Source organism: Cyanistes caeruleus, chromosome 7 (genome assembly GCF_971803275.1).
Source record: "Cyanistes caeruleus chromosome 7, bCyaCae1.hap1.1, whole genome shotgun sequence".
NCBI lineage: Eukaryota > Metazoa > Chordata > Aves > Passeriformes > Paridae > Cyanistes > Cyanistes caeruleus.
In genome coordinates, this window is record NC_141707.1 from 9,921,576 (window position 1) to 9,944,933 (window position 23,358).

Genomic DNA, 23,358 nt, shown 5'->3' on the forward strand with positions numbered 1-23,358 from the left:
AGCTCTCAGGGTTTGTAAAGATTTAGCACATTTGCACCTAACATTTTCATAAAGAAAATAATGACATGTGACCTATATGAAATGATCATAAATGGGGGGCAAAACCAGTTTAAAACTATAGATAATCAATAAGTTTCTGCCCATAGAAGACATGTTCTGAAATAAGATTTTGAAGTGAGCTGTGCTAGGGTCAGTAGTTTTCATTACTCTTTCAAGTGAAGCAGAGTTTACACTGAGTAAATAGTAAAGCTAAGATATGGTTTGTAAGGCTTGATCCTGAGATTTAGAGATGGCTTGATCCTGAAAGGCAGGATCAATATTTGATAAACAGAAAACCTTCAAATGAACGACATGAAAGTCAGCAACTTCATAGTGACAGGTAATAATTTCAGGAAGGAAAAGTTGTAAGTCCATAGATGAGTATCTCTGAGACATCTTAGAAGCAGACTGAGCTTGGTCTGACAGGAAAGAGCAGAGTTGTGTAGCCCTTATGATCTTTGTGACTGGATTTCCATGACTTAATATTTCTGTATGCACCAGTTTGCCATTTGTTAAACAGGCAAGTTGCTGCTAAAAATTGTGCAGGTTTTCTGACAAGAGATTTTATACTTTGAAAAGAGCTCAGAAGTTTTAATGTTATTTTGGCCTCTCCATTCCTACTACACTTTAATTGTGATTCAAATCTTTGGTTTCCTCAGGATGAATCTGAGTTCAGAGACAAGCTAACTCCCATTACTATTTTTATGGAATATCGTCTGGATTACAGAACGGCTGCAGATGCAACAGGATTGCACCCCATCCTCAACCAGTTCACTCCTGCTAATATGAGCAGACAGGTACACTGCTTACACAGCCTGTGGTGAGAGAACTCAGAACATACTTTGCTTCATCTTAGGGAGAAAATCAGCTGGAGTAGTACTGGAGGTGTTAATATTGAAGGTTTGGAGTGTTTTATCCATTCTCATACTATGCTGCTCTATGTACATTATGTTTCTCCCTATAGTTCTCTTAAGGTAATAGACATAGTTTTTCTATTTCTGCCCTTTTTACAAATTTTTACACTTGTTTGTAAAGAGGATAGTGAAGATGCAACTTAATATGAAGAGATTATTCAGAGTATGGAAAGATGGTTAAGGTGTAAACATCAGTCCTCAAATTGCAGTAGGGCAGGACGAGGCAGTGTCCCCCACATATAAAAACTCATTTGTTCTCTTCTGAGACTAATGACATGAAAACATTTCATAACCAGCTATGTAGAATTTTCTTTTAATGTGGTGGTGAAACAGTATTATTGAAAATGAATGTTAGAACAGATGAAGGAATTATTACAACAGTATGTGTATGATTTTTGCATAGGCCCATATTCTGCTGGATTGTGGGGATGATAATATCTGCAAACCAAAGCTGGAGGTGTCAGTAGAAAGGTAAGTCCATGACAAAAATACAACAAGGAAAGGCAATTTCCCTACTTGAAGTCTAAAATTCAGTAGCTGGTAATACTTTTGTTTAAGGGATGTGTTGAAATAAGTAGGACTCCTCATTGCATACTACCTAAACTCAGGCTTATAGGCCTTAAAGAAAGCCCATTTTCTGCTTTGTAACCTAATGTCTTTAGCATGTAATGCATCACTCCCACCCCAGCCTCCACTATACATAAGCCATGTTTATTTGCTAAGCTGAACATGTATAGTGAGAATAAACCACTGCTAGCTGCCATTGTATCTCTGTTCTGTTGTTTAATATTAGGTAGACATATGAAGATGTGGTTTTATCCAGCAAGGGGAGGAGAAGGGCTTTCTTGTCACATGTGTGAAAAAAAAATTGTTGGTATTGGTAGTATCTTCTATCAAACCTGGATAAAAGAAACAAGTTTTCTGTGGTAATTCATGCATGAGACTGAGCTTTTTATACTTTGTGTGGCCTGAAACCTCTCTTAATGAATTATCTCATAATCTATTTTTAATGCATCATAGCACACACACATTGTATGTAGCTAGCATACTTCACAAGCACTAATTCATGCAGACACTTCAGTAACATTTTACATCAGTGCAGATACCTTGATGTTTGCTTGTAGTTGGTGAAATGAAAACACATTTCTTGCAAAGATAGTCTCTTTGTATCTGGAACCAAAGGTATTGCAGAGGTCTTGGCTCTATTCTGGGTAGTTGAGCCTTCCCCTGAGTTTTGTTATAAATATGTGTTGTACCTCTGCAAAATGGGCCTGTAATTCAAAATGTGCACAGGGATTTAGCTGCTCATAATTGTTTGCTCCTTGTGAGAAAAAGGTGTGTGTTTTTTTGTTTTGTGGTACATTTTACAGGAAAGATTCTTACAATAGAACATGTAATACTTGTTCCACTTGTGATTATAGACATAGGGGGTTTTTAAAAGTACCTTAGAGCTCTCCTGACGTTCCTGAAGCAAAGGTACTGCCTCCAGATATCTCCAATGTCTTTGTGAAATTTCAGAATGTCTCTTGTTCCTCTAAGTTCAGACACTTCAGTGCAATTTAAAACCCGAATGCAGAGCTTGTTCTCACACTCTTTTCTTTTAGTGATCAGAAGCAGATCTATATTGGTGATGACAATCCCTTGACCCTCATTGTCAGTGCTCAGAACCAGGGGGAGGGAGCCTATGAAGCAGAGCTCTTTGTCGTTGTTCCACCCCAAGCAGATTTCATCGGAGTTGTTCGTAACAACGAGGTAAAATTCCAACTGCTTTTGAGGAGTCATATTTGAGGTGCTGCTGTGGAAATCTGTAGTGGTTTCTATTATTTCAGTCTTAGAGCAAAGCATTGAAAAAGTGATCAGTTTTTTTCAAAGTCCCTCTCTTTTATAACCTTGAAAACAGGTCTGTCTTGTATCAAAAACATTTGTCTCCTTGGAGACTTCCGTACTCAGATTTTATTTCATTTTAGTACTTGACTGTGTTATGGCTGAGAAATTATATTAAAATTAATACAGCATAACTAGGACTTCTCTCCAGACTTTCATCCAGGTGTTCAGATGTGAAGACTGACATTCCTTAGTGTTTCTCTCTGGTTTATTGCAGGCTTTAGCCAGACTGTCATGTGCTTTTAAAACAGAGAATCAGACTCGCATGGTAGTTTGTGACCTGGGCAATCCCATGAAAGCAGGAACTAAGGTAAGGTTTGGTCCAACAGGTGTCTGGAAGCTCACCCAGGAGGGCAGGTGGCATTTTCCTGAACCACAGCAGTGTTTGGGCAGGAAGTTTTCTCACAGTAATTTAAGATTAGGTCTGACATTCAGCTGCCCACATTTGATTAGTACAGCGGTAGTTGGTTTCAACTTTCCAGCTAAATTAAAGACTGAAAGGAGCATTCATGAGTTTTATGATGCCACTCAAAATGAGTCATTTATTAAATAGTAGAATTAATGGACTTTGGTCCCTCATGAATTTTTTGTATTTATCTGATAGGTATTTTTTTGATATAATCAAGAGCTAGCTCACAACACTTCTTTCTCTTAGTTTATCCCTTTTCTGCCTGCTTTCATGAGGAAGGACAGAGTTTTGTCTAGTTGAAACCTCTACAATTCCAACAAATGTAGCTGAAATTGAAAGAATTATAAAATTATTAGTGAGACCTGGAAGATTTTATGACACAGTAAGTCTTATTTTCTGAGGAAATGAAGTGAAAATCAGTCATAATTATAACAATTTCATGATGCTTTCCTTCCAAGAGCCATCTTGTACAGGTGAATAAATGCTATTTCCAAAATCTTTTGAAGTGTATCAAGCTGAATTGCACATATGTTAAAGCAAATATTAATTGACATCACCAAACCTTGGGAATTAATTTTGAATCATTAATGTGTTCCCTGCTCATATTACAACACTTTTTGCAACGTCTGGGGAGGCTCAGTTATGTGTAGAAATGGCAGAAGCAGGGTGGGGAGCATGATGCAATCTTTGTTTTGTATTTTATGGCAGTGATGCCTTGGCTGCAGTCTAAAGAGAGGGCAGTACATTTCCAGCCTGGATGAACTGGACAGCTTTAATTTTCCAGTTCTGCCTGTGTGTTCTCTCATCACCAGGAGTCTCAAGCAATTTCATTGTAGTCTAATAGCAGTGAGAAGCTTTTATTGTGTGTTTTATTGTGCTTCCAACTGAACCACAGTGATTTTTTTCCCCAGCTCTTAGCTGGCCTGCGTTTCAGCGTGCACCAGCAGTCTGAGATGGACACCTCAGTCAAGTTTGACTTGCAAATCCGGAGGTATGGACATCTCTGAGTTAGTCCCTCACCTGGGAGAAGACACACACAGTAAATAGGCTGTGAGCTACACAGTATCATTCTATCCTAATTCTCTTTTCTTTGCCTCCTAATGGCTTGAAAAATAAACAGGCTGAATTAGCTTTCCTAAAATAGAGGGAAAAAATTAAGAATATTTGTATGTGCATATCATTGTGCTCTGCTGACACTTGTGGTGCCACAGAATGACTTTGGGTTTATAGCCCTCTTTTAAAACTGATGCTTGAACTATGATTTCCTTCTGATGTAAAGCCAGAATTTTATGTATTTAGGGGAGGAGAGTCTTTCAGGGCAGGCAATGTATGGGGTTGTCTGAGCAGAAGCAACACGCAGTGAGCCATCACGGCAGCCAGCCTAAAAGAGCCTGAAAATTAAGAGCCTGAAAATTAAATGGAACAAAACAGTAGTGTTCCTGTTAATTATCAGATGACCACAACACTCTCATATAAATCTGATATATAAATCTGAATTTGTAAGTTCTGGAGATGATATTTAAGGTTGGAGATGTGTTCATTAGGAGTATCTTTACCCAATGCAGTTTTATGTTGCTTTTAAGGGACAGTATGGCATGTGTGGCATGGTGTGATTGTTCTTTGCACAAAGGGATCTCTGGGGTGTCTGTCACCTTCCTTAGGCCAACAGCAGTCACCTGCCACTGTCACTGGGTTGGAAACAGTCAGTGAGGTTGCTCAAGTCATGCTTGTCTCCTGATGGAAGAGAAGGGAAGCTCCTCTAGTGTTTTAGGCCTTTTATGGAAGAAAATTTCTTCCGTGACTTGTGGCTGCCAGAAGGGTGAGCAGTGGTGCAATGGAACACAGTAATCACAGTTCATAGTGACAGGCATTACCAGGAGATTATCTGGGAGAGGTTTTAAGGATCACACTGCTTGTCTTAAACTCACAAAGCTAGATTTCCAATGCTGGCTCAGTTCCTAGCAGAGCAGGTCTAGTCCCTAAAAGAGTGAGGTATTTACAGGTCAGGAGGAATTTGTTGATTACAGCAGCAGTGAAGAATAATTAGAAGATTCAAGAGGTCTTTGTAAAGGAAAGTGTTTGGTTAGGGAGACAGAATAATCAGATGTGTCGAAGGAGATCAAGATTCTGCTCCCAGCACCACTTTGAGGGAGGAATGTCCCCTGTATTTTCTTACATGACAGCCATGTGACAGAGTCAGCACTCACTTTGTGTCCTTCATTAACCTCTCCCTGCTGAGGCTCCCCCAAACTATGCAGAGGGTGGGACTTCCATGCATTTAGGTGAGAACTTGCTGGAATCTGCTCCTTAGTTTTTAGCAGCTGTGCTTTCCTACAGTGGCTAAGGAGTGATGCTATGATGTTACATACAATTACTTTGAAGTGTGGAGGGTTTTTTTATTGAATACTTTGCTTATTTCATTTAAGAATTTACCTTTTATTTTCCCTGCAGTTCCAACCTGTATGACAACCTGAGCCCAGTAGCATATTATCAGGCTGACCTTGCTATTTTAGCAGCTGTTGAAATTAGAGGGTAAGCAATACCATTTTAATAAACACTTTAAAGGAGCTTTGCACATTTGCTTCTTTATATTCACTGAACTTCCTTTCAGGTCTGCATAAGTTTTCAGGAAGGTTTAGGGAATTTTTAATCATAAAGACAATATGGTTCTCTCTAGCCAGCCTTTGGATCTTAAATAATTCTAAATAATTACAAAAGGAATTCCAAAAAGGAATATTGTGCCTCCATTACTAGAAACATTTTTTAGAAGGAGAAAATAATCACGCCTCTTGTTTGCAGTTTTACAATTTTGCAGGTCACTTTTCTCCTCCACAAACTGACTGGGGTTTCATCAGAAAACCCCTGAAACCAGAGTTGAAGATTCTGTGGAATTTAAGTTTGTAATGTCCTCACCTTTTTCAGCCTTAAACATAGTATTAATATCATAATGACTTAGTTACTCTATCGCTTCTACTTCCCCCAAAAAATTCCTCTTGCTTAACCAGTAAACTTGGATTCCTGAGTGTTAATTTTTTAAATTTTTCCCTACATTCATCATTGTGACAAATTTGTTCAGTATCTGAGTGGTGGGGGATGGCACACTGGAAAAGCATGATTGGAATCTTCACAGTTTTCAGGGCTGAATTAGTCTTAGGACTGTACTGCTAAGGCCCTACATCACCAATATTTCTCATTATCACAGTATTTCCCATTGGTTTTGTTTGGATGACCTGTGTGTCTTTTATATTTTTTTAACCTAGAGAAAAGAACTGAACATTTAATATTCAAACCACTTCTTTTATACATATTATACAAAATTAGATTATATATAGTATATTATATATATCATTAATATAGGTTTTATATGTGTTTTATGTAGAGGATGAAGAAGTGGCAGTTGTATTTTAAACGTGTTGATTTTTTTTTTCTTTAGATGTTCTGAAGAATCACATTTATTATTTCATACTTGCTAATAACCACTCCTTTGCTCTGCTGTTTAGTGTGTCGTCCCCTGACCACATATTTCTTCCCATTGCAAACTGGCAGCCCAAGGAGAATCCCGAAACAGAAGATGACATTGGGCCTCTAGTTCAGCACATCTATGAGGTGTGGAATTATTACTGATTTCAGTGACATGCTTCTGTGCTAAATGAAAATAAATCTTTTGGTGTAGCTTTTCTCTGTAGCAAATTATGATATTTTTTTTCTTTTGTCTTGTATGTAAGGAGAGATTTTATTTTTTTAATGCTGGGCCAATAACTGGTATATCCAGTAAGAAGGGTTGGAATGCCTGCAATTACTGTAACAGGGGTTGATTACCCACATAACTACACATATTTTATTTTCTTGCCTTTTGAAATCTAGATAAACATTTGAAGTAATGTGAGCTCAGGAAATGGCTCATGGCTGTAAGTGATTGTACTCTATTCTGAATCACTGCTCTGAAGTCTTTTGCTGTGAAAAAAATTTAAGTATTTAAAATTCCCTTAAAAGAATTATCAAAGATTTAATCTAGATGGTTTAATTAAGCAAAACTTACTGAGGGAGCTGTGTGAATAATAATAATTAAAACTTTTACCACTTTTAGGTAAAGTTTTGATGCTGTTGCCATAAGTGGTTGAGGGTAGGGGTAGTAGCAGTATCACATTCATGGCTCAAACATAAAATAACAACTATATGCACATTAACAGAGAAAGTAGCATTACTTTTTTATATCTGTAAATTTTATTTTCATAATCAGCTGAGAAACAACGGTCCAAGTGCATTCAGCAAGGTGATGATGACTCTGCAGTGGCCTTACAAATATAAAAACAACACGCTGTTGTATATTGTGCAGTATGAAATTGATGGTCCCATGAACTGCACTTCTGACATGGAAATCAACCCACTGAAAATTAAGGTGAGCAGGACTTTCCCTTTGAGTGGAGTGAAGTATGTTTGATTGTTTTGTAAATACTCAAAATAGCCAAATCCCTGAGAATATGACAAACTGAGATAGTTTTTCATCTGTGACTGATGAGTAAGTCTACACTTTTTCACAGTATATATCAACATATATAGCAAGTGAAATGAAAGGTAAATGGCAGCTCAAAATTGTCAACTCAAAGATCAATTTGTTTTATTTCTTTTTATTGTGGGCTGGGTTTTTTTTTCTGTTTGTTTTGTGGTTTTGTTTTTTTTTTTTTAACAACAAGGCTCTTTTATATAAGTCCAAAGCAATAGAATTATAATGAATGTGGTCATGAATAAAACATACCAGACACTTCTGGACTGTTTATCTAAATTTCCTGGAGTTTGTTTCTTGGAAGAACATGGTATTATTTTTTATATTACATTTATCTATTTATCCAACTGGATAATTTATCCAGTTTGGATGAATTTATCTATTCATCCAAAGGTCACAAAAGACAATAGGGGTTAGCTGTCACTGCCAACAAAACATGGGACTTACAGAGCAGAAGAAACTCCTTTTTCCTGGGCTGGACTAGGCAAAGAAACACCAGATAAAACCCAGCAAGTTTATTGAGTGTAGAGAGTTGATTTCTAGGATAGTTTAGAACAAGCAATAAAAGTCAGTATAGTCAGTGAAATTCAGTTAGTTCAAGAAGATTTTGAGCAAAAAAAAGGACAGGGGGAAGATAATCAATGTATAGGATAACAAAGAATACTTGTGTATCTTTGTTAACCAAAAAGCAACTCCAATGAATGTATAAATACAAAGTTCCTGTGCTTCTGCTCTACAATTTGCCATGATTTCTTTTCAGCCGGGGTCTGAAAAATCGCTAGGATAGAAAGAGAGAAACTTGCTGTTAGGAATTTTCTTGGCCTTAAGCTTGGAATCTGCAATTAACTAAATGATTGTTTGGGTTCCCTTGGTGTATCCTAGATTTCTGCTTCCAAGGATGATGACAGGAATGAAACATTTAGCAGGGAGGACCATCGTGACCACCGCATCAGCCGAAGAGATTTAGCTGCCGTGGAGGGGGACGTGCACACTTTGGTGAGCTCTCAGCAGGTGTTGACAACACACCTACAATCCTGTTATAAGTCCTTAAAAACAAATCTAAGGAAGGTTTTTCCTTTCTAAACATGATTGGAAATAATCTGTAATAGGAAATAAACTTAATACCATATCACTGTCTTTGTAGCTTCAAACTATAATTATCCGATCCTGGAGGTTATTTAATGTATTTTAATAGTTTATTTGCCAGTGTAGGTATATGGGTAAACTAATGCCATTAAGGACTTTTCAAATATTTTCCTACTTGGAATATCCTTCCTGTTTTTATACACAGGGCTGTGGAACTGCTGACTGTTTAAAGATTGTCTGTCAAGTTGGTCACCTGGAAAGGGGAAAGAGTGCAATATTGTATTTAAAATCACGCCTTTGGACCCAAACTTTCATGAATGTGAGTGACTGTGAATATTCTGTCACTGTTTTTGAAACATTAAAAGTGATTTTTGTACACACATGCAATACTAATTTTGTTTTTCTTACACAGAAAGAATACCAGAACCATTCCTACTCTCTCAAATCATCTGCTTCTTTCAGTGTTATAGAGTTCCCTTATAAGAACCTTTCCTTTGAAGATATTCACAATTCTACAGTAGTAAGTCATTTGCATCCAGTTTGAGTTACCATATACAGTCACTTCAAAATTAGTGCAAAGACAGTTATTGAGTAACATTTTTATGGCTTGGTATAATCTTAATTTTATCAGCTATTTGTTTCATGTATTTATTTTAGTTGTACACATACAGTTGATGGTAAAACAGACTGGAGCTGACAATATTTGTAGTTTGAAAGACTTAAATGAAAAAAATGATGGTGAACAATCCTCATGAAAATCATCAAAAATTACAGAAGACGTGTTGCCATGTTATCACTGATTGCAAAAAAGCAAATGCAGGCAAAACAATCCCCAACCCCCTATTATAATTTAATTTTAAAATCCTATTAAATTTGGGTCAGTGAAATTTTTATGTCAGCACAAATCTATAGCTATACTAGAGAGAAAAAGTAATTTATACTGGATTAAGATTATAATCATGATAGGATAAAGGTATACAAGATTTAATGGATGAAGTCAGCATGTCACTATGGCGCAAAGTGTGATTTATTGTGTTTTTCTATCAGGTTACTACAAATATTACATGGGGCATTCAACCACAGCCCATGCCTGTGCCAGTGTGGGTTATAATTTTGGCCGTCCTAGCAGGGTTGCTGCTCCTGGCTGTTCTAGTGTTTGTCATGTACAGGGTAAGTAGTGTGTCTGGGGGTTTTTGTATCTTTTGCTTTTCTCTATTAGTGATGTATTATTTCATATAGTACCAGCACTTTGCAGAAATGCCTTGGTCCTGATCATCTGAATCAGTTAAGTTTTTGGAATAGCTGTATCTTTTCAGCTTTGTCAGGAAGAAGTTGAATAAAAGAGCATGTCTGTGATAGTGCTGAACTCAGCTTAATTTTTCAACTGATATTTACTGTCTTTGGAGGTCAAAAATGAGGGAAGAGGGTAGGAGTGAAAAAACAACTTAATCAGTTAAGATCTGATCATGAAGGAAAGAGAAAGGATGTGTCTATGTTTTACAAATCACAATGCAATTTCTTAATTGTTCTCTGAATCACAGATGGGCTTTTTCAAACGTGTGAGGCCACCTCAGGAAGAACAAGAAAGAGAACAACTACAGCCACATGAGAATGGGGAAGGAACATCAGAAGCTTAAGCAGAGTTTTATCTGTAAGACATTCTGAAATGTACACTTGCCTACATCTTGGTTACAAATATTGGCTTCCCCCTTCATGAACAAACACTCACTGCTGCAGAGCTGCTGGTCTGGGAAGGCGTCAGCACGTGCAAAACAAGGGCAATACACTTAAATCCTCCCTCTCGTATTAATGCTGTTCCTACCTGCCACTAATGCATCTGCACTGACCCTGTGTGACAAACTCAAGTAAGAGGAGTGCTGGGATTTTGCTTACTGGGATACAGGAAACATCATCTTTTCTGGTTCATGTGCTGATTCTCCATGAATTTCTGCACAGTCTGCGTTTGCTCTCGGAGCCAGCAGCCTCCAGAGGTGGATTACATGCTTAGTTTCTGTTGGTTTTTTTTGGAGTACACTACATTTCATTGCCTAGCTCTTGAAAGTTAGTTGCACAAAAAAAATGAATGTAGCTTGTATTACAGTACTGAAGAATGTTCTCTACCCATTAGCTCTGATGATTATTTTTTTCTCCTGCTCAAGAAATAGGAAATATTCAGTGGAATCATTCAAATCTCACACCTGGTTTCCACACCTGTTCCCCTGTCTACTCAGTCATCTGTCTTGTGGATTCCCTCTAAACCTTACAAATACTGTTCTCCAGGTCCTGGGTCTCTTACTTTAGGGATTGAGCCTACAAACACCAAGTGAGTGAGAGAAATCTGGGGCCGATGTACTTTCTATGGGACTTGGGGAAAAGATTCAGGAGAAGATGCCAAGAGTGCTGTGTATTTCCACAGCGCAGGATCCAGGTGTTCCACAGAGTTCTTGGCAGCATGGATGCATTCATACACTACTAGGGACAAGATGCTGGGCTGTGGCTGCCATCAGCCACATCTGAGAAAACCCTTGATGTCCACCAGTGAAACCTCTGCAGGTTTTGAAGTGAAGGCTGCACATTACTTGGCTTGTATTTTGGTTTCTAGCAGAACACTGGAGGGACACTGTGTGACACCTGGTGCACTGTAGGGAAGCTGTTAATCCTCACTTTCCCTGCTTGACCATGCCCAGGTACAGGATAGAGTGACATGGGGTCTGTTCAGGCTCTCTGCCAGCTACATCCATGGATCTGGATTATACCTGTGCTTCAGCCACACTCACACCTCCCTCACCTCCTGCCCTCAGAGAATAGTGAGTCAAATGAAGCAGAGAAGAGCTGGCAGTGCACAAGGGGTCCAAAAGTAAAGGTTGATTTGGCTTATTTCATTTCACTCATTCATTGTTTCATTGGCTTGTTTCATTTGATTCATTCATTGTTTCAGTCACTGCATGTTTCATTGCACAAGACATTTCATTGCACAATGACATTTCATTATGTTCAATGCATTTCATTACCAGAAAAGACACTAAGTATTTTGTTTCCTTGTTTTTTAAACTTACCAAAAGGTCAGTGGTTTAAAGTGGTTTGAAGTCACGGGTTTATATTGCTCTCAGCTTATTTCCCTCACCATTGGTGTAGTAAAAGGAAGCTTCTTACACTGATTGATACAATTTTTCCTTTCTAAACATGATTGGAAATAATCTGTAATAGGAAAGAGCATTGTCTATGCATTTCAGTAGACAAGTGCAGAGCAGGAGTTTCTCAACTTGCAACCACAGGTTGCACAGATCCTAGAGCAGACATACTTAAACCATTACTAAGGTGCCTTCTATGTGATGTGTTTATTTTCTTTTTTAAAGGGAACAAATTGCAGTATAAGCTCTCTGGATGCAGCCAGGTACACAAAGACTTCTACTGTACTTACACCAGTGAGATTTCTATGCAGACAAGCTCTTAAAAGGGCAAAAACTCTTGTTTGGTTTTGTGCCATGGGGCTTTTCTTCATAGCTGCATCTCCCCCATAAATATAGCAGTGCCCACTAAACCCAGAATTTTCTGAAATGAGCAGTTTGTTTCCACTTTTATTTCTGCATCCTTTCAGAGATTTAAAATCCACCAATGGCTTTTGTTGTTAAGTCCCTTCTTACTTGCTGATCCATGATGGCATCTGAGTCCTTAAGGGGGAGACAGCACAGAGTCTGGGGGGCCAGTATGTTCAGATATAGGCTTGCATATTTATCCATTTACATGGGTTGGGTTTAGACAGTTTGTTTAGATAAAATTAGTTTACATGAAAGGGTATAGGGCATAATTCCGCTTTCACTGAACTTTCAAGGTCTTCAGTGTGGCCAATGTTTTATTTTTGTCTTTCTTTTTAGTATTGTTACTAATAATGTAGTAGAGAATCAGGAGTCAGGCTTTGATCCTGGCCTCAAAATGTGACTTTGATAGAACAGCATTTTCAGTTACTTACATGGGCTTGTGGTTCTCACGCTTGATTATCTATGTGCAAGGAGATCGGTTTTACCCAGTCTTAATCTTAGTAGGGTAAGAGGTTTAAGAGACTGCCAGACAGATTATAGCTCTAATTCCTACATGTGTGCTTTCATTACATGTACACTTCATGGTGACTTGAAATTTATTAGACTACTTGCATGTGTAGGCTTTATTAGGAGATGAAAAAGAGTATTTAGAAAAAGCATGGCGAAGATCCCTCCTGCTCACATGGATGGGATACCACAGCATTGCTAATGTCAGTGCTAACTGCATCCTGATTTTACTGTGGCAACTGGAAACTCTCATTTTGCTGATTTTCAGGATAAGAAGGTACATTTTATTAGTACAACTACTGTAGCTATGGAAAGCATCTTCCATTTTTGAAGTTACATAAAGTAAGACTTATTTAACAGATTTTTATTTCTCGCCTTCTGCTGCACAATTAAAGAAAATAGTTGCTTCCTCCATGTCCATTAATTTCCAGTTTGGTTAAAAAGACCACAGTAGCATATGTAAATGGAGTATACAGGTTATTTAGTGAGCATAGATGTAACACCTCAAATTCAATTTAAAGTAACATTTGTGTTTCAGGGAGATTCCAAACTGGAAATTTTCCTGAATGGAGCTGCAGAAAACTTTTGATAGTGTGTTCTAGATTCAGCAATAAGATTCCAGATTATGTATATACTTGTGTCAATATAAATTTCATACTGACTTACAGGCATTGATTTATTCTTACAGCAAGTACTGTAGAATGATGTTAAAGCTTTTAAAGAAACTTTGGAAAAGTTATTTTAGAATGAAATTAATGTCTTTGAGTCAAAATTGATATGCATAAAATGCATACTGGGAGCATTTGAAAAATACAAGTACAGTAACAGAGAATTAGACTTCTTTGGAGAACTATGTTTCAGGAGCAGATTTTTTATTAATATAAAATCAACAGTTATGTAATTATTTAGACAATAAAAACATTTTAAAAGAGCTATATCTTTTATAATGAAGTATGAAATTATATATGTACTCCAGTTTGCAATTAATGCAGCATCTCATGATCAAGTTTGAAAAGTGATTTATATTACAGAATGAGTATTATCTATTACTATATTTGACAATATTTAGAAAATGTAAAGCAAGGAACCTAATTTATAGGTTTACTTTTCTTTCAAGGAATGATGAAATTGTGGAAATAGCTTTTGTTTAAGCACGACTGTAAAGTCAAGTACGGGCTATATTTATCAATGTAATTTGAAATCCTTGAGTAAGTTTGCCAACATTGTTTGCCAAGTTATCAGGATTTTTTCTGTTTTAAATCTTGATTTACACATTGACCTCTAATTCACATAATGCTTGTGGAAACTTTTGAAAGTTTACTACATGTGCTCTTTCTTTATAAAGCATTTATTCCAAGCAAAGGTATTAAATAGTCATTTCTGAACTTGTGTCCACGCTTAAACAGTCTTAAAGGGTATTTTGAAAATACTTCAGCTATAATCAGCATGCTCTTGGTGATTTGAAGGAATCATGCTGAACTTAGATTTTTGCAGCATTTGGGTTTGTTGGTTACCCTGATAGAGCCCTGCAGTATTTTCCACCCTCCCAAACAGTTGCAGAGCAGCATTATGCTGGGGAAAATCAAGGCAGTTTTTGTCTTTCGTCCAGACTAATGTGACCTTTTGAATGAGATTATTTGTGCCCAGTGCTGCTGGCTGTTAATGATTCAGAAAAACAATGTATTTTATTAAAGAAAAACAGGAATCCAAAAAATAAAAAAGGTGATGGCAGGGCTCAGATGAGCCTTACAGCGGGGAGATGATTTTGGTTTGTTTCTGAGATGCGCAGAGCTGTTAGTGCTCGGTTGGCAGTGGCCCCTGTCACAGCCAGATGCCACAGCTGGGATCATGGTTATTGCTGAGCTCTGTAACTCCTGTGGGTGTGAGCGAGATCTGAACCCTTTGGTACTGAATATTTAGCCTCAAACCCCCATGTGCAATATGACATGGTGTGACCTGGTTCACTGCCAAGCCCTCTGCCCGGTTCTGCTGGCCTAAGAAGGGCCGTGGTGTTTCTGTTTTTGAGAAGACATTACTGGTGAGGACAGTGTTTGTCAGCCAAACAAACAGAGCCAGCGTGCTCGCTGGAGGTGTTGAATTAATGCTATTGGAAGTCTTTGATCACCCACATTGGGTGAAGCTTGATGTATATTCTAAAGTGTGTCCATTACTAACTCCTGAGTTCTTGAGAACTGGTACCACCTTCTTTAAGTCCATAGTGGAAAATTTGACTAGATCCAATACAATTGGGGTTGAGTCTGTAGTATTACTACTGTTTCATGTGATTGTGGTATTTAGGTCTATTTTTTCCCTATGTATAGAATTTTAACATAACACAGGAAATCTAACCTTTCATGTAATGACTTTCTCCAGATGTGCTGCATTAAAGGTGAATAACTTAATCCTTGGCTTTTGCAAAGTAATGGAAAATTTCATGTAGCATTTACATCTTCAAAGAACTTTTACAGGTTTTGCTTTCCTAGTCCATGAAGGGAACCTGTATTTGCTATGATACAAATATGCTGAAAGTGTAACATTTTATTTCTTCTTAATGGATTTTTTTTGCCTTTTTTTTTGTGTTTGCTCGTGCATTAAATCAGTAGAGCATTATTTGCACAAGCAGAAAATTAACATACTAACAAGAGTGCTGCATTTTATGTTTCTTTGTCATGCAGTAAATACTTGCAGCACAAATGGGAATATTTTCAGTTACTATGAACTTGTTTCAAAGATCTTCGGTACATTTTAGGAGAGCAATATACATTTGAAGTCACCTTATTTTGTATTAAATTATAAATTGTTCAAAGAAGTGGGTATTGTGGCACAGTAATTTTGTACTGATATGAAATATATAGCTATTAAAGCTATGGTTTGCTTTTTAACTCATTCTTTTAATCCTAATGCAAATTTGAGTGTTTTTATTAGGTTGTATTTTTCTATGTATATATACAATTTCAAAATATTATGATTGGGAACTGAAAAATGTAAGTATTGATTTGATTCTGATATTTAGAATTTTGGAATAAAATACCTCTTAATCAACAAATTCTGTTGTAGTTTTGTTTTGGTTTTTTTTTTTCCTTTAGGTGCATTTTTAAAAATGTATTTAATTCATCAGAAAATATTTCATAGTGTATGTTTGTACTCCAAAATTATGTGCTACATTCAAAAAGGTTACATTAACACAACTTTTATGTTCACACCTCAAGTCAAAAAATGTTGTAATCACAAGCAAGAAAAAGACTATATTCTGTTACCAGAAAACTGATCTCCAACAGAAATTTCTACATACCAGAAATAAATACTTTAGACTTTATAGGTTTCACATTGCTGTAGAAAATGGTGACATCTTGTCCTCAGGTTAGGAAAATTCCCAGAGAGCTGGAGTTTCTTTCCTTGTTGTATTATTAGTCTAATTTTATCTCAGTGTTGTATTTCTTCTGATTACCAGTCATACTCACCTGTGTGAGCGGGGTGACAGAATTTGTTAATCTGAGGACAGTATTAATAAAGGAGATGGAAAAGATGTAAAACTGGTATTTAATGGTTTAATTAACAACTAATTTAATTTAATATGGTTTAATTAACAACTTCCACTGATCTCATAGTAGCTGCACCTGATGTGTATAAGAAACAGGACAGCAGCAGTCAAAACACGGCTTTTAACATTTGTTCAATACACCCTGCAGCAAACACAGGCCTAGTTCCTGTCAAATAAGATACCTGCAGTTAGATAGTGGCACAGTTATCACTGCATCTGCCTGGCAGCTCCAAATTAATATATTATTATTGAGAAAATAGCTGTCCCATTACAGGAACAAGGCAACAGAGAGGTTTTTCAAATTCCCATCTTACAGTGTAGCCACCTCAAATAAAACGATGGCCACTGTAAATTGGCATTTACACAACTCCACTGGAGCTATGCTGCTGTACCTAAATGATATTTATTGTGTGTTTTGATCATTAGTTAGTTTGTAAATTAATTGCTAATACATTAATACTTTATTGCATACTAGTACATTAATATCTGTAAATCATCAATTCAGGCATTTTCAAGAACATGGTGAACAATTGGATGAACTTTGACAAATATTTACAGGAGCTTCTCATCAATATATTGTCTGATAAACATAAAGAATTAGGGTTAGTGCTGGCAGCTGCCCATCTTCTCACAAGGTATTTCACAATCAATCTGTTCTGCTGCATCTCCCTGATAAACCTGCTGGAAGTTTGGTGCTGAATTATTACCCATCTTGACAAACATACAGGACATGCTAAGACTAAGTTTGCAGGAGACAGAAGCACAACACAGACCTTACGAATGTGAAAAGCAGAAGAATTCTGACAGTAAAATACCCCATGGCTAGTGTTTGTAATTTCACATGCAGACCAGGCCTGTGTCTTACTGGTGTTGAGAGTTCTGCAGAGTCCATGTAGACTGACATTTCTGTGTCATTTCTGCACACATTTTCAGCCCTGGCAGAACAGCAGATGCCATTTTCAGTGATTGATGACAATGGCTGTAATTTGCTTACAGTTTGAAGAGTGTGTAACAACCTTTAAAGACTGCAGGAGTAACTGCTGGACACAATTCCTCAAGAAAGTACTCAGGTCATTGAAATAAATTACTACAAACCTTCATTTCTTCAAAGAAAATTTGTTTAAGAAGACAATCCTCATTGTGATAATATTTCTGCTGAAATTAATGTTATTGTGTACCCTATTTTTTCCTAGTAATTTTTCTAAATGTAGTACAGACAATTAATTTCCACATCTTATTCCCCTTTTGGAGCCATTTTCCAGAAAGCTTTTATCACACATTTAACAGATTTTTTCTCCCCCCAGAACTTTATAAATAAATAATTGTGCATATTCATATCATCAACATTAATTTAAAATGTTCCAGCTCGCCAAGTTGGTTCAACTATTCCTCTCCAAATAGTTTATATCCTGTTAAAAGCTCATGTCTGCAAACATTTGGAAATGAATTTGTGATCTGCCCTTTCTCAATGCCACACCCTCAGTCACCAGACAAATTCCTGAACAAAGGAAGCTCACAGCAGCAGCAACTTTTCTGTAGGCCTCTTTCTTCCACCTGGGACCACACACGGTTTCAAGGAATCCAAAATTAATTCAGCTCTGAGAGTGGCTGTGCAGGAACAGCCACTTTTCCTGCACAGTGCCCATAAAAAAGGTTGAAATAGGAATCTGGGTGAGAGGATGTCAATTAAGCAAATGGGCATTGAGCATGTCTGCTAAACTAAAAAGAGAATTCTTTTCCTTATGAGCTCCTGGAGGAGTTTCACATCAAATAAATGATTGTTTTAGTTGTATGGTTTTTGTGGTCCTTTGCTTTCTTTCAAGAGAAGTCCTGTCAAATGAAATCAGGTGCTGATGAAGGAAAAAGAGATGGACAACAAAGGATAATATTGAAAAGTACCTGCTGAGGAGGATGTGCATTTCCCACTGCAGCATTACCCTGAAAGTAGTGACTTCCAAAATGGTGCCAATGAACTATCAGCAACTGCAGTAAAAGCAAATTGCATTTTTTATGTCAATCCCAAATCTATTTCAAGTCATTGCTAATGGCAGTGAATTAATTACATTGTACTGTATAGAATGAGATGGAGGCATAAGGAAAAGTGTATTAGATTATACTCTGAAAATATGCAGAGTAACCTGTAAGTTCTTCTTTTCAGTATGGGAAAATTTATACCCTGTTATAGTTTGTGACTCTATTCCTCTGTTTCTCTTTCAATTAAGGCATTTTCTGCAATCTGAAAACTACAGGATTTGGCCTAGTATATGCCTAAAATAAACCTTTTATTTGACTGATCTTTGTTTTGTTAAAAGGCAATTCAAGTAATTTGATTATTTTCCAAAGAAGTTTCTATTCACTATTTCAAGATTCACTGAAAATTTAGTATTAGCCCGTTCTGTAAGTGCTTCCAGTGAATGGGATGTTGGCCTCACTGCAACCATGGCATGGGCACGCTCATCCCCACCAGTGTGAGATCCCTGTGGGCTGATCCCAATGTGTGCTCAGCTCTCAGGCACCGCGGGCTGCCTGCTCCGGGTCAGTTTGATTTGTCTGGATGTGCTGCCTTTCTGGGTTTTTTTTTTCCAGACTTATCTGCTGGATCTTTTTTTATTACCCTCCCATGGGCTGTGTCGATTCTCCCATTCCCTCAGCCCCTCCTCATCTGGCGTGTGCTCCAGTCACTGTGACAGGCTTTAAAACCACATTGGTATCTCCTAAAGCCTTGATCCCACACACAGGCATTTATCTCTCTGCCTTATGTACGTGTTTACTCCTATTGGCAGTTCCTGACAGCCAACATTACACTGATCCACAACATAGACAATAACAATTTTTAGCTCTCCTGAACATATTTTTTAGAATTAAGGATGCACATAAGTAAAATGGGAATGTGTTCGTGAGGCCGTAGAAGGGCAACAGAGCGGGGGGAAGGGGCTGGAGCGCAAGTGTGAGGAGGAGCAGCTGAGGGAGCTGGGAGTGTTTGTTTTGGAGCAAAGACGGCCCAGGGGAGACCTTATCGCTCCCTACAGGTCCCTGAAAGGAAGGAGCAGCCAGCTGGGGCTCAGGCTCTGCTCCCGAGCGATCCGTGACAGGACAAGAGTACACAGTCTTAAGCTGTGCCAGGGGAGGTTGAGGTTGGCTATTAGGCAGAGTTTCCCCACAGAAAGGGTGATTACCACTGGAACGGGCTGCCCGGGGCGGCGGTGGAGTCACGGTCCCTGCAGGTGTTCCAGGAAAGCCTGGAGGTGGCACTCAGCGCCACGGTTCGATTGACGCGGTGCTGCTGGGCCACAGGGCGGACTCGGTGACCTGGAAGGCCTTTCCCAGCCCGGTGGATTCGGCGATTCTGTGAACGCGTGGTTCACCGATTCCCTGGCTATGCCCAGAGCCCGGGCGCTGCCGGTAACAAGCGCGGGGGTACCCGGGCACGGCCGCCTCACAGGGAGGATGTTCCCGCCTCAGAGGGAGGACGTTCCCGGCCCCGGGGGAGGCGGCCCCGCTCCGCCCCGGCCCGGCCCCGCCCCGGCACGTCTGTGGGCGGGCGGGCGCTGCCGCCGCAGAGCCGCCGCTGGGGCCGCGGGTGCGGAGCGCTGCGCCGGCCTCCCGCAATATGCCTCCGCTGCCCTCGGGCTGCTCGCCATGCCGGGCAGCTGCGGGCGCCTCTCCGCGCCGCTGCCGGGGCTGGCGGCCGCGCTGCTGGTGATGCTGATGATGGGGCGGCCGCCTCCCGCCGCCGCCACCCGCCCGCAGCAGCAGCAGCAGCAGCGAGCGGCGCTGCCCGGGGCCGCCCCCGCCGCGGCATCAGGTACCGACCCCTCCCCTGCATCCACCTTCCTTCCTTCTTTCCTTCCTTCCCTCCCTCCGGGATCCGTGTCCCCGGGCCCCGCTCACCCGGGGAACTCCGGCGTTTGCGGGGGGTGGTCCCGGAGCCCAGAATGAGCGGCTGGGGTTTGGCTGGAGCGGGATCCGTGCTCGGAGCCTGCGGGTGTGAGTGCAGCCGGCGTGTGGCCGGGGGCGCCCCGGGGAGCGAGCGAAGCCTGGCCTTGGCCTTGGCAGGCTCCAGGGATCCCTGTGGGATGGCAGGAACCGCCGCAGGGAGGTAGCCGAGCGTCCCTGGAATATAAATATATATATATATATATATATATATGTATGTATCTCAGACGTGTATTTATTGCTGTGCATATTTGTATCACTTTAAAAATAAACCAGCCGATACCAGCCGAGCATCTTGAGCCTGTCAAATGAGTGATGGGGCTGCTGAGCTCGTTAGTTTTTGCATCCCCTCTGCAGATGCTTATCCAACAGCATGAAAATAATGTGCTTATTTCAGCTTCAGGCCTTAGTTCTGCAGTCAGATATTTGAGGGTACCCCTTTGCAGAACCAGAGCAGAGGATGAGGTGTCCGTACTGTCATCTGGTCTAAAAAATACGTGTATAGTCTGAAGTGTAGTGACTCAAATGAAGATAAACCCAGTATTTTTCTTGACATACTGCCTTTCACCAAAGAATTTCAAGATGGTTTCAAGCATTAAGACCTTTTAACACCAAGGCTTCATTTCGGCATACCGCTGGAGCATATGTTTCATTTTTAGCATATAGGCATGCTTCTGTTTCCAGTTGACTTCAGGAAGGTGAAATATATGCTTAGTTTTAGGCAGATGGTTAATATTTTCCTGAATTGAAGCCAATTTACAAAGCTGCCAAAGCATAATTAGGAAATATAAGCAAATATATGAAATTGCAGTATTTGCTTGCAACTTCTTTAAGATGTAGGACAAGTAACTAGATTTGATAGAAAATTAACAGAATCTTAAATTTTTCTTTGTACACTCTTAAAATGCCTTGATTTCCTCTTCAGGTCTTTGTTTTTTTGTGGGTTTGGTTTGTGTTTTTTATTATTTTTCACACATGAAAACTGTAGTATTTTGAAGAAAGGCATTTGATGAGCATCTTGGTCCTGGGTTATTTTACATTTTCACTGATGTTTTTTCATTAGTTTGCTTCTTATCATACTTTTAGTAGAATTTACCATTAATCACCAGCAAACACCACTTAAAAGGCATTGGCAGCATTTCTGACTTGGGCAGTGAACATTTTGCTCATTAAAAATTGCGTGGTAAAAAAAAAAAGACAGTTTTTCTAATTCAATGATCCTCTTTGGTTTCAGGTATTGATTTCTTTTCAAGAAGCTCTGTTACCTTATCTCCTTCAGTCCTTATCTCCTTCTGGCCAAGGTCTTTGTTGGTATCTAACATTTTGATACCCGTTCTCTTGGCTTGCTGTTGTTGTTGCAGACCCATGTGCCCAGCTCTTGCTGCTTGCTTTTATTTGCTCATTTGGCATCATAGGTTCTGAGATATGAGTCCAGAAAGTGTCTTCTAGTCCACAGCTTTCATGATCACTCTGAATTTATGAATGTTAAAAATTATCATTTGGTTGTCAGCATTTGTTTATGTTAGATATATATATATATATAAAACTATATATATAACTATACATTATATAACTATGTAAATATAAAGATTCATTTCACTTGTTGGCTGGATTTCTAAATTATCTTGATTTTTATAAAAACTGAAAAAAGCCAATGGTAGACTTTGAAGAAAATAAACTAATTACTGCTCTAAAACTTTTGTTATTCTGAAGAAGCTGCTAAGTACCTTTGGGTTTTTTTTTTTTTGTGTAGTATTTCAGTACAGCATGTTCTGAAATATTACACAAATAATTTTTGCTTTATTGACATTTTTGGCATTTTTTTAGAAGGAGACAGTGGGTCCAGATGCATATGTAATGGATAGTAATGTCTTTTTTATGTTAAATTGTTATTTGATGGTTTACAGCTGACAGGTGGGCAGGACAAATGGCTGTTGCATCTCCAGCAGAAGACTGGCAGCAGAGCAATCCCTCAGGACAAGGCTCTGTAGAGGCCACTCCTGCAGCTGCAGGTGCTGCCAGGCTTCTGCAGGCCAGGAGGAGCGAGGCTGGATGTGGATCTGTGCAGGGTGTTTGTGACCCCGCTGCTGCTGCTGCAGCAAAGGTGGCTTCTCCTGCCCGGCTCGGGCGGGTGCGGAGCCGGGCTGGAGTTCACAGCTTGCTGTCACTTGACGTTTGTTCCTGTATCGATGGCCCTGTTCTGTCGAAGCTCATTATAGCGTTTTACAGATCAATTCCCTCCCGGATTAACTGACTCCTGCCACTGTGAGTGTTGTGCTGTCTGAGGAGGGGTGCTGAACTCAGCGCAGCTGGCTGTAGTGCCTGGGGTGCACACTCCGTGCTGACATGGAAATGGAGCAGTGAGAAGGTAGCAGCACATCATGACTGAGAAGGGGTTTTTGTTCAGCTCTTTCTTTTCCCCTAAAAACAACAGCAGACTTACCACTGCCAAGAGAAGTAAGTAAATTCTATAACAAGGCAGAGAACACATACAAGAGGGACCCAGTTCATGAGTTATTCTGATTCATCTCATCTCACAGCTACAGGCATTCTTCCAAATTAAAGAAGAAAACAAAAAAAATGGAGAGCAAGATCGACAGGCCTCTCTGGTTAGGGTGGTGATTGCTGGAGTGGAGAACCTGCCTTGGTTCTTCCTTATTCATAGTGAGTTTTTGCATTTTCTGTGTGGCAGTTTGGGAGTCTGGGCTCTGATGTGCAGAGCAGAGAAGCTGCTGGGAGCTTCAGATATTCATCATTGAGGTCAGCAGGCTTGAGCACAGAATTCAGTGAATTATAGTCCTGGCTCTGATCCAGACAAATCTGGTTTTGTTTTCCATGTTCCCTTTTCTTTATCTTTATTGAGATGCATTCTTTATAGGAGCTGAGAGTTATGTTCTTTCACGTTCATGAGGCTTGGGATATCCTGATGTGGGGCATTATTATTCTCTTTAGAATGCAGATATTGTTCTATAAATAGAGCAGAGACCACTAATTGAATA

At 39.3% G+C, this 23,358-nt stretch overlaps 2 protein-coding genes and 1 long non-coding RNA gene across 3 annotated transcripts in view; 2 read left to right on the forward strand and 1 right to left on the reverse strand.

Moving 5' to 3' along the window:
* The window catches only part of ITGAV (integrin subunit alpha V), a 45,307-nt gene extending 29,379 nt beyond the window's left edge, over window positions 1-15,928 (forward strand). Inside the window, exons 18-30 of the mRNA XM_086898332.1 lie at window positions 699-836; window positions 1,357-1,424; window positions 2,558-2,705; window positions 3,055-3,147; window positions 4,158-4,237; window positions 5,698-5,778; window positions 6,747-6,852; window positions 7,487-7,645; window positions 8,633-8,746; window positions 9,042-9,155; window positions 9,249-9,356; window positions 9,884-10,006; window positions 10,378-15,928. Of these exons, the coding sequence (XP_086754458.1) occupies window positions 699-836; window positions 1,357-1,424; window positions 2,558-2,705; window positions 3,055-3,147; window positions 4,158-4,237; window positions 5,698-5,778; window positions 6,747-6,852; window positions 7,487-7,645; window positions 8,633-8,746; window positions 9,042-9,155; window positions 9,249-9,356; window positions 9,884-10,006; window positions 10,378-10,473 (1,428 nt within the window). The 3' untranslated portion in view covers window positions 10,474-15,928. The remainder of the gene's footprint in view (window positions 1-698; window positions 837-1,356; window positions 1,425-2,557; window positions 2,706-3,054; window positions 3,148-4,157; window positions 4,238-5,697; window positions 5,779-6,746; window positions 6,853-7,486; window positions 7,646-8,632; window positions 8,747-9,041; window positions 9,156-9,248; window positions 9,357-9,883; window positions 10,007-10,377) is intronic.
* On the reverse strand, window positions 13,738-19,952 carry LOC147652175 (uncharacterized). Its single transcript, XR_015289507.1, has 3 exons — window positions 19,600-19,952; window positions 18,323-18,406; window positions 13,738-16,343 (listed from the first exon to the last, which is right to left on the reverse strand). It is a non-coding gene; the product is annotated as an uncharacterized LOC147652175 (long non-coding RNA).
* The window catches only part of FAM171B (family with sequence similarity 171 member B), a 37,722-nt gene continuing 34,165 nt past the window's right edge, over window positions 19,802-23,358 (forward strand). The window contains exon 1 of the mRNA XM_086898334.1: window positions 19,802-20,228. Coding sequence (XP_086754460.1) covers window positions 19,802-20,228 — 427 coding nt within the window. The remainder of the gene's footprint in view (window positions 20,229-23,358) is intronic.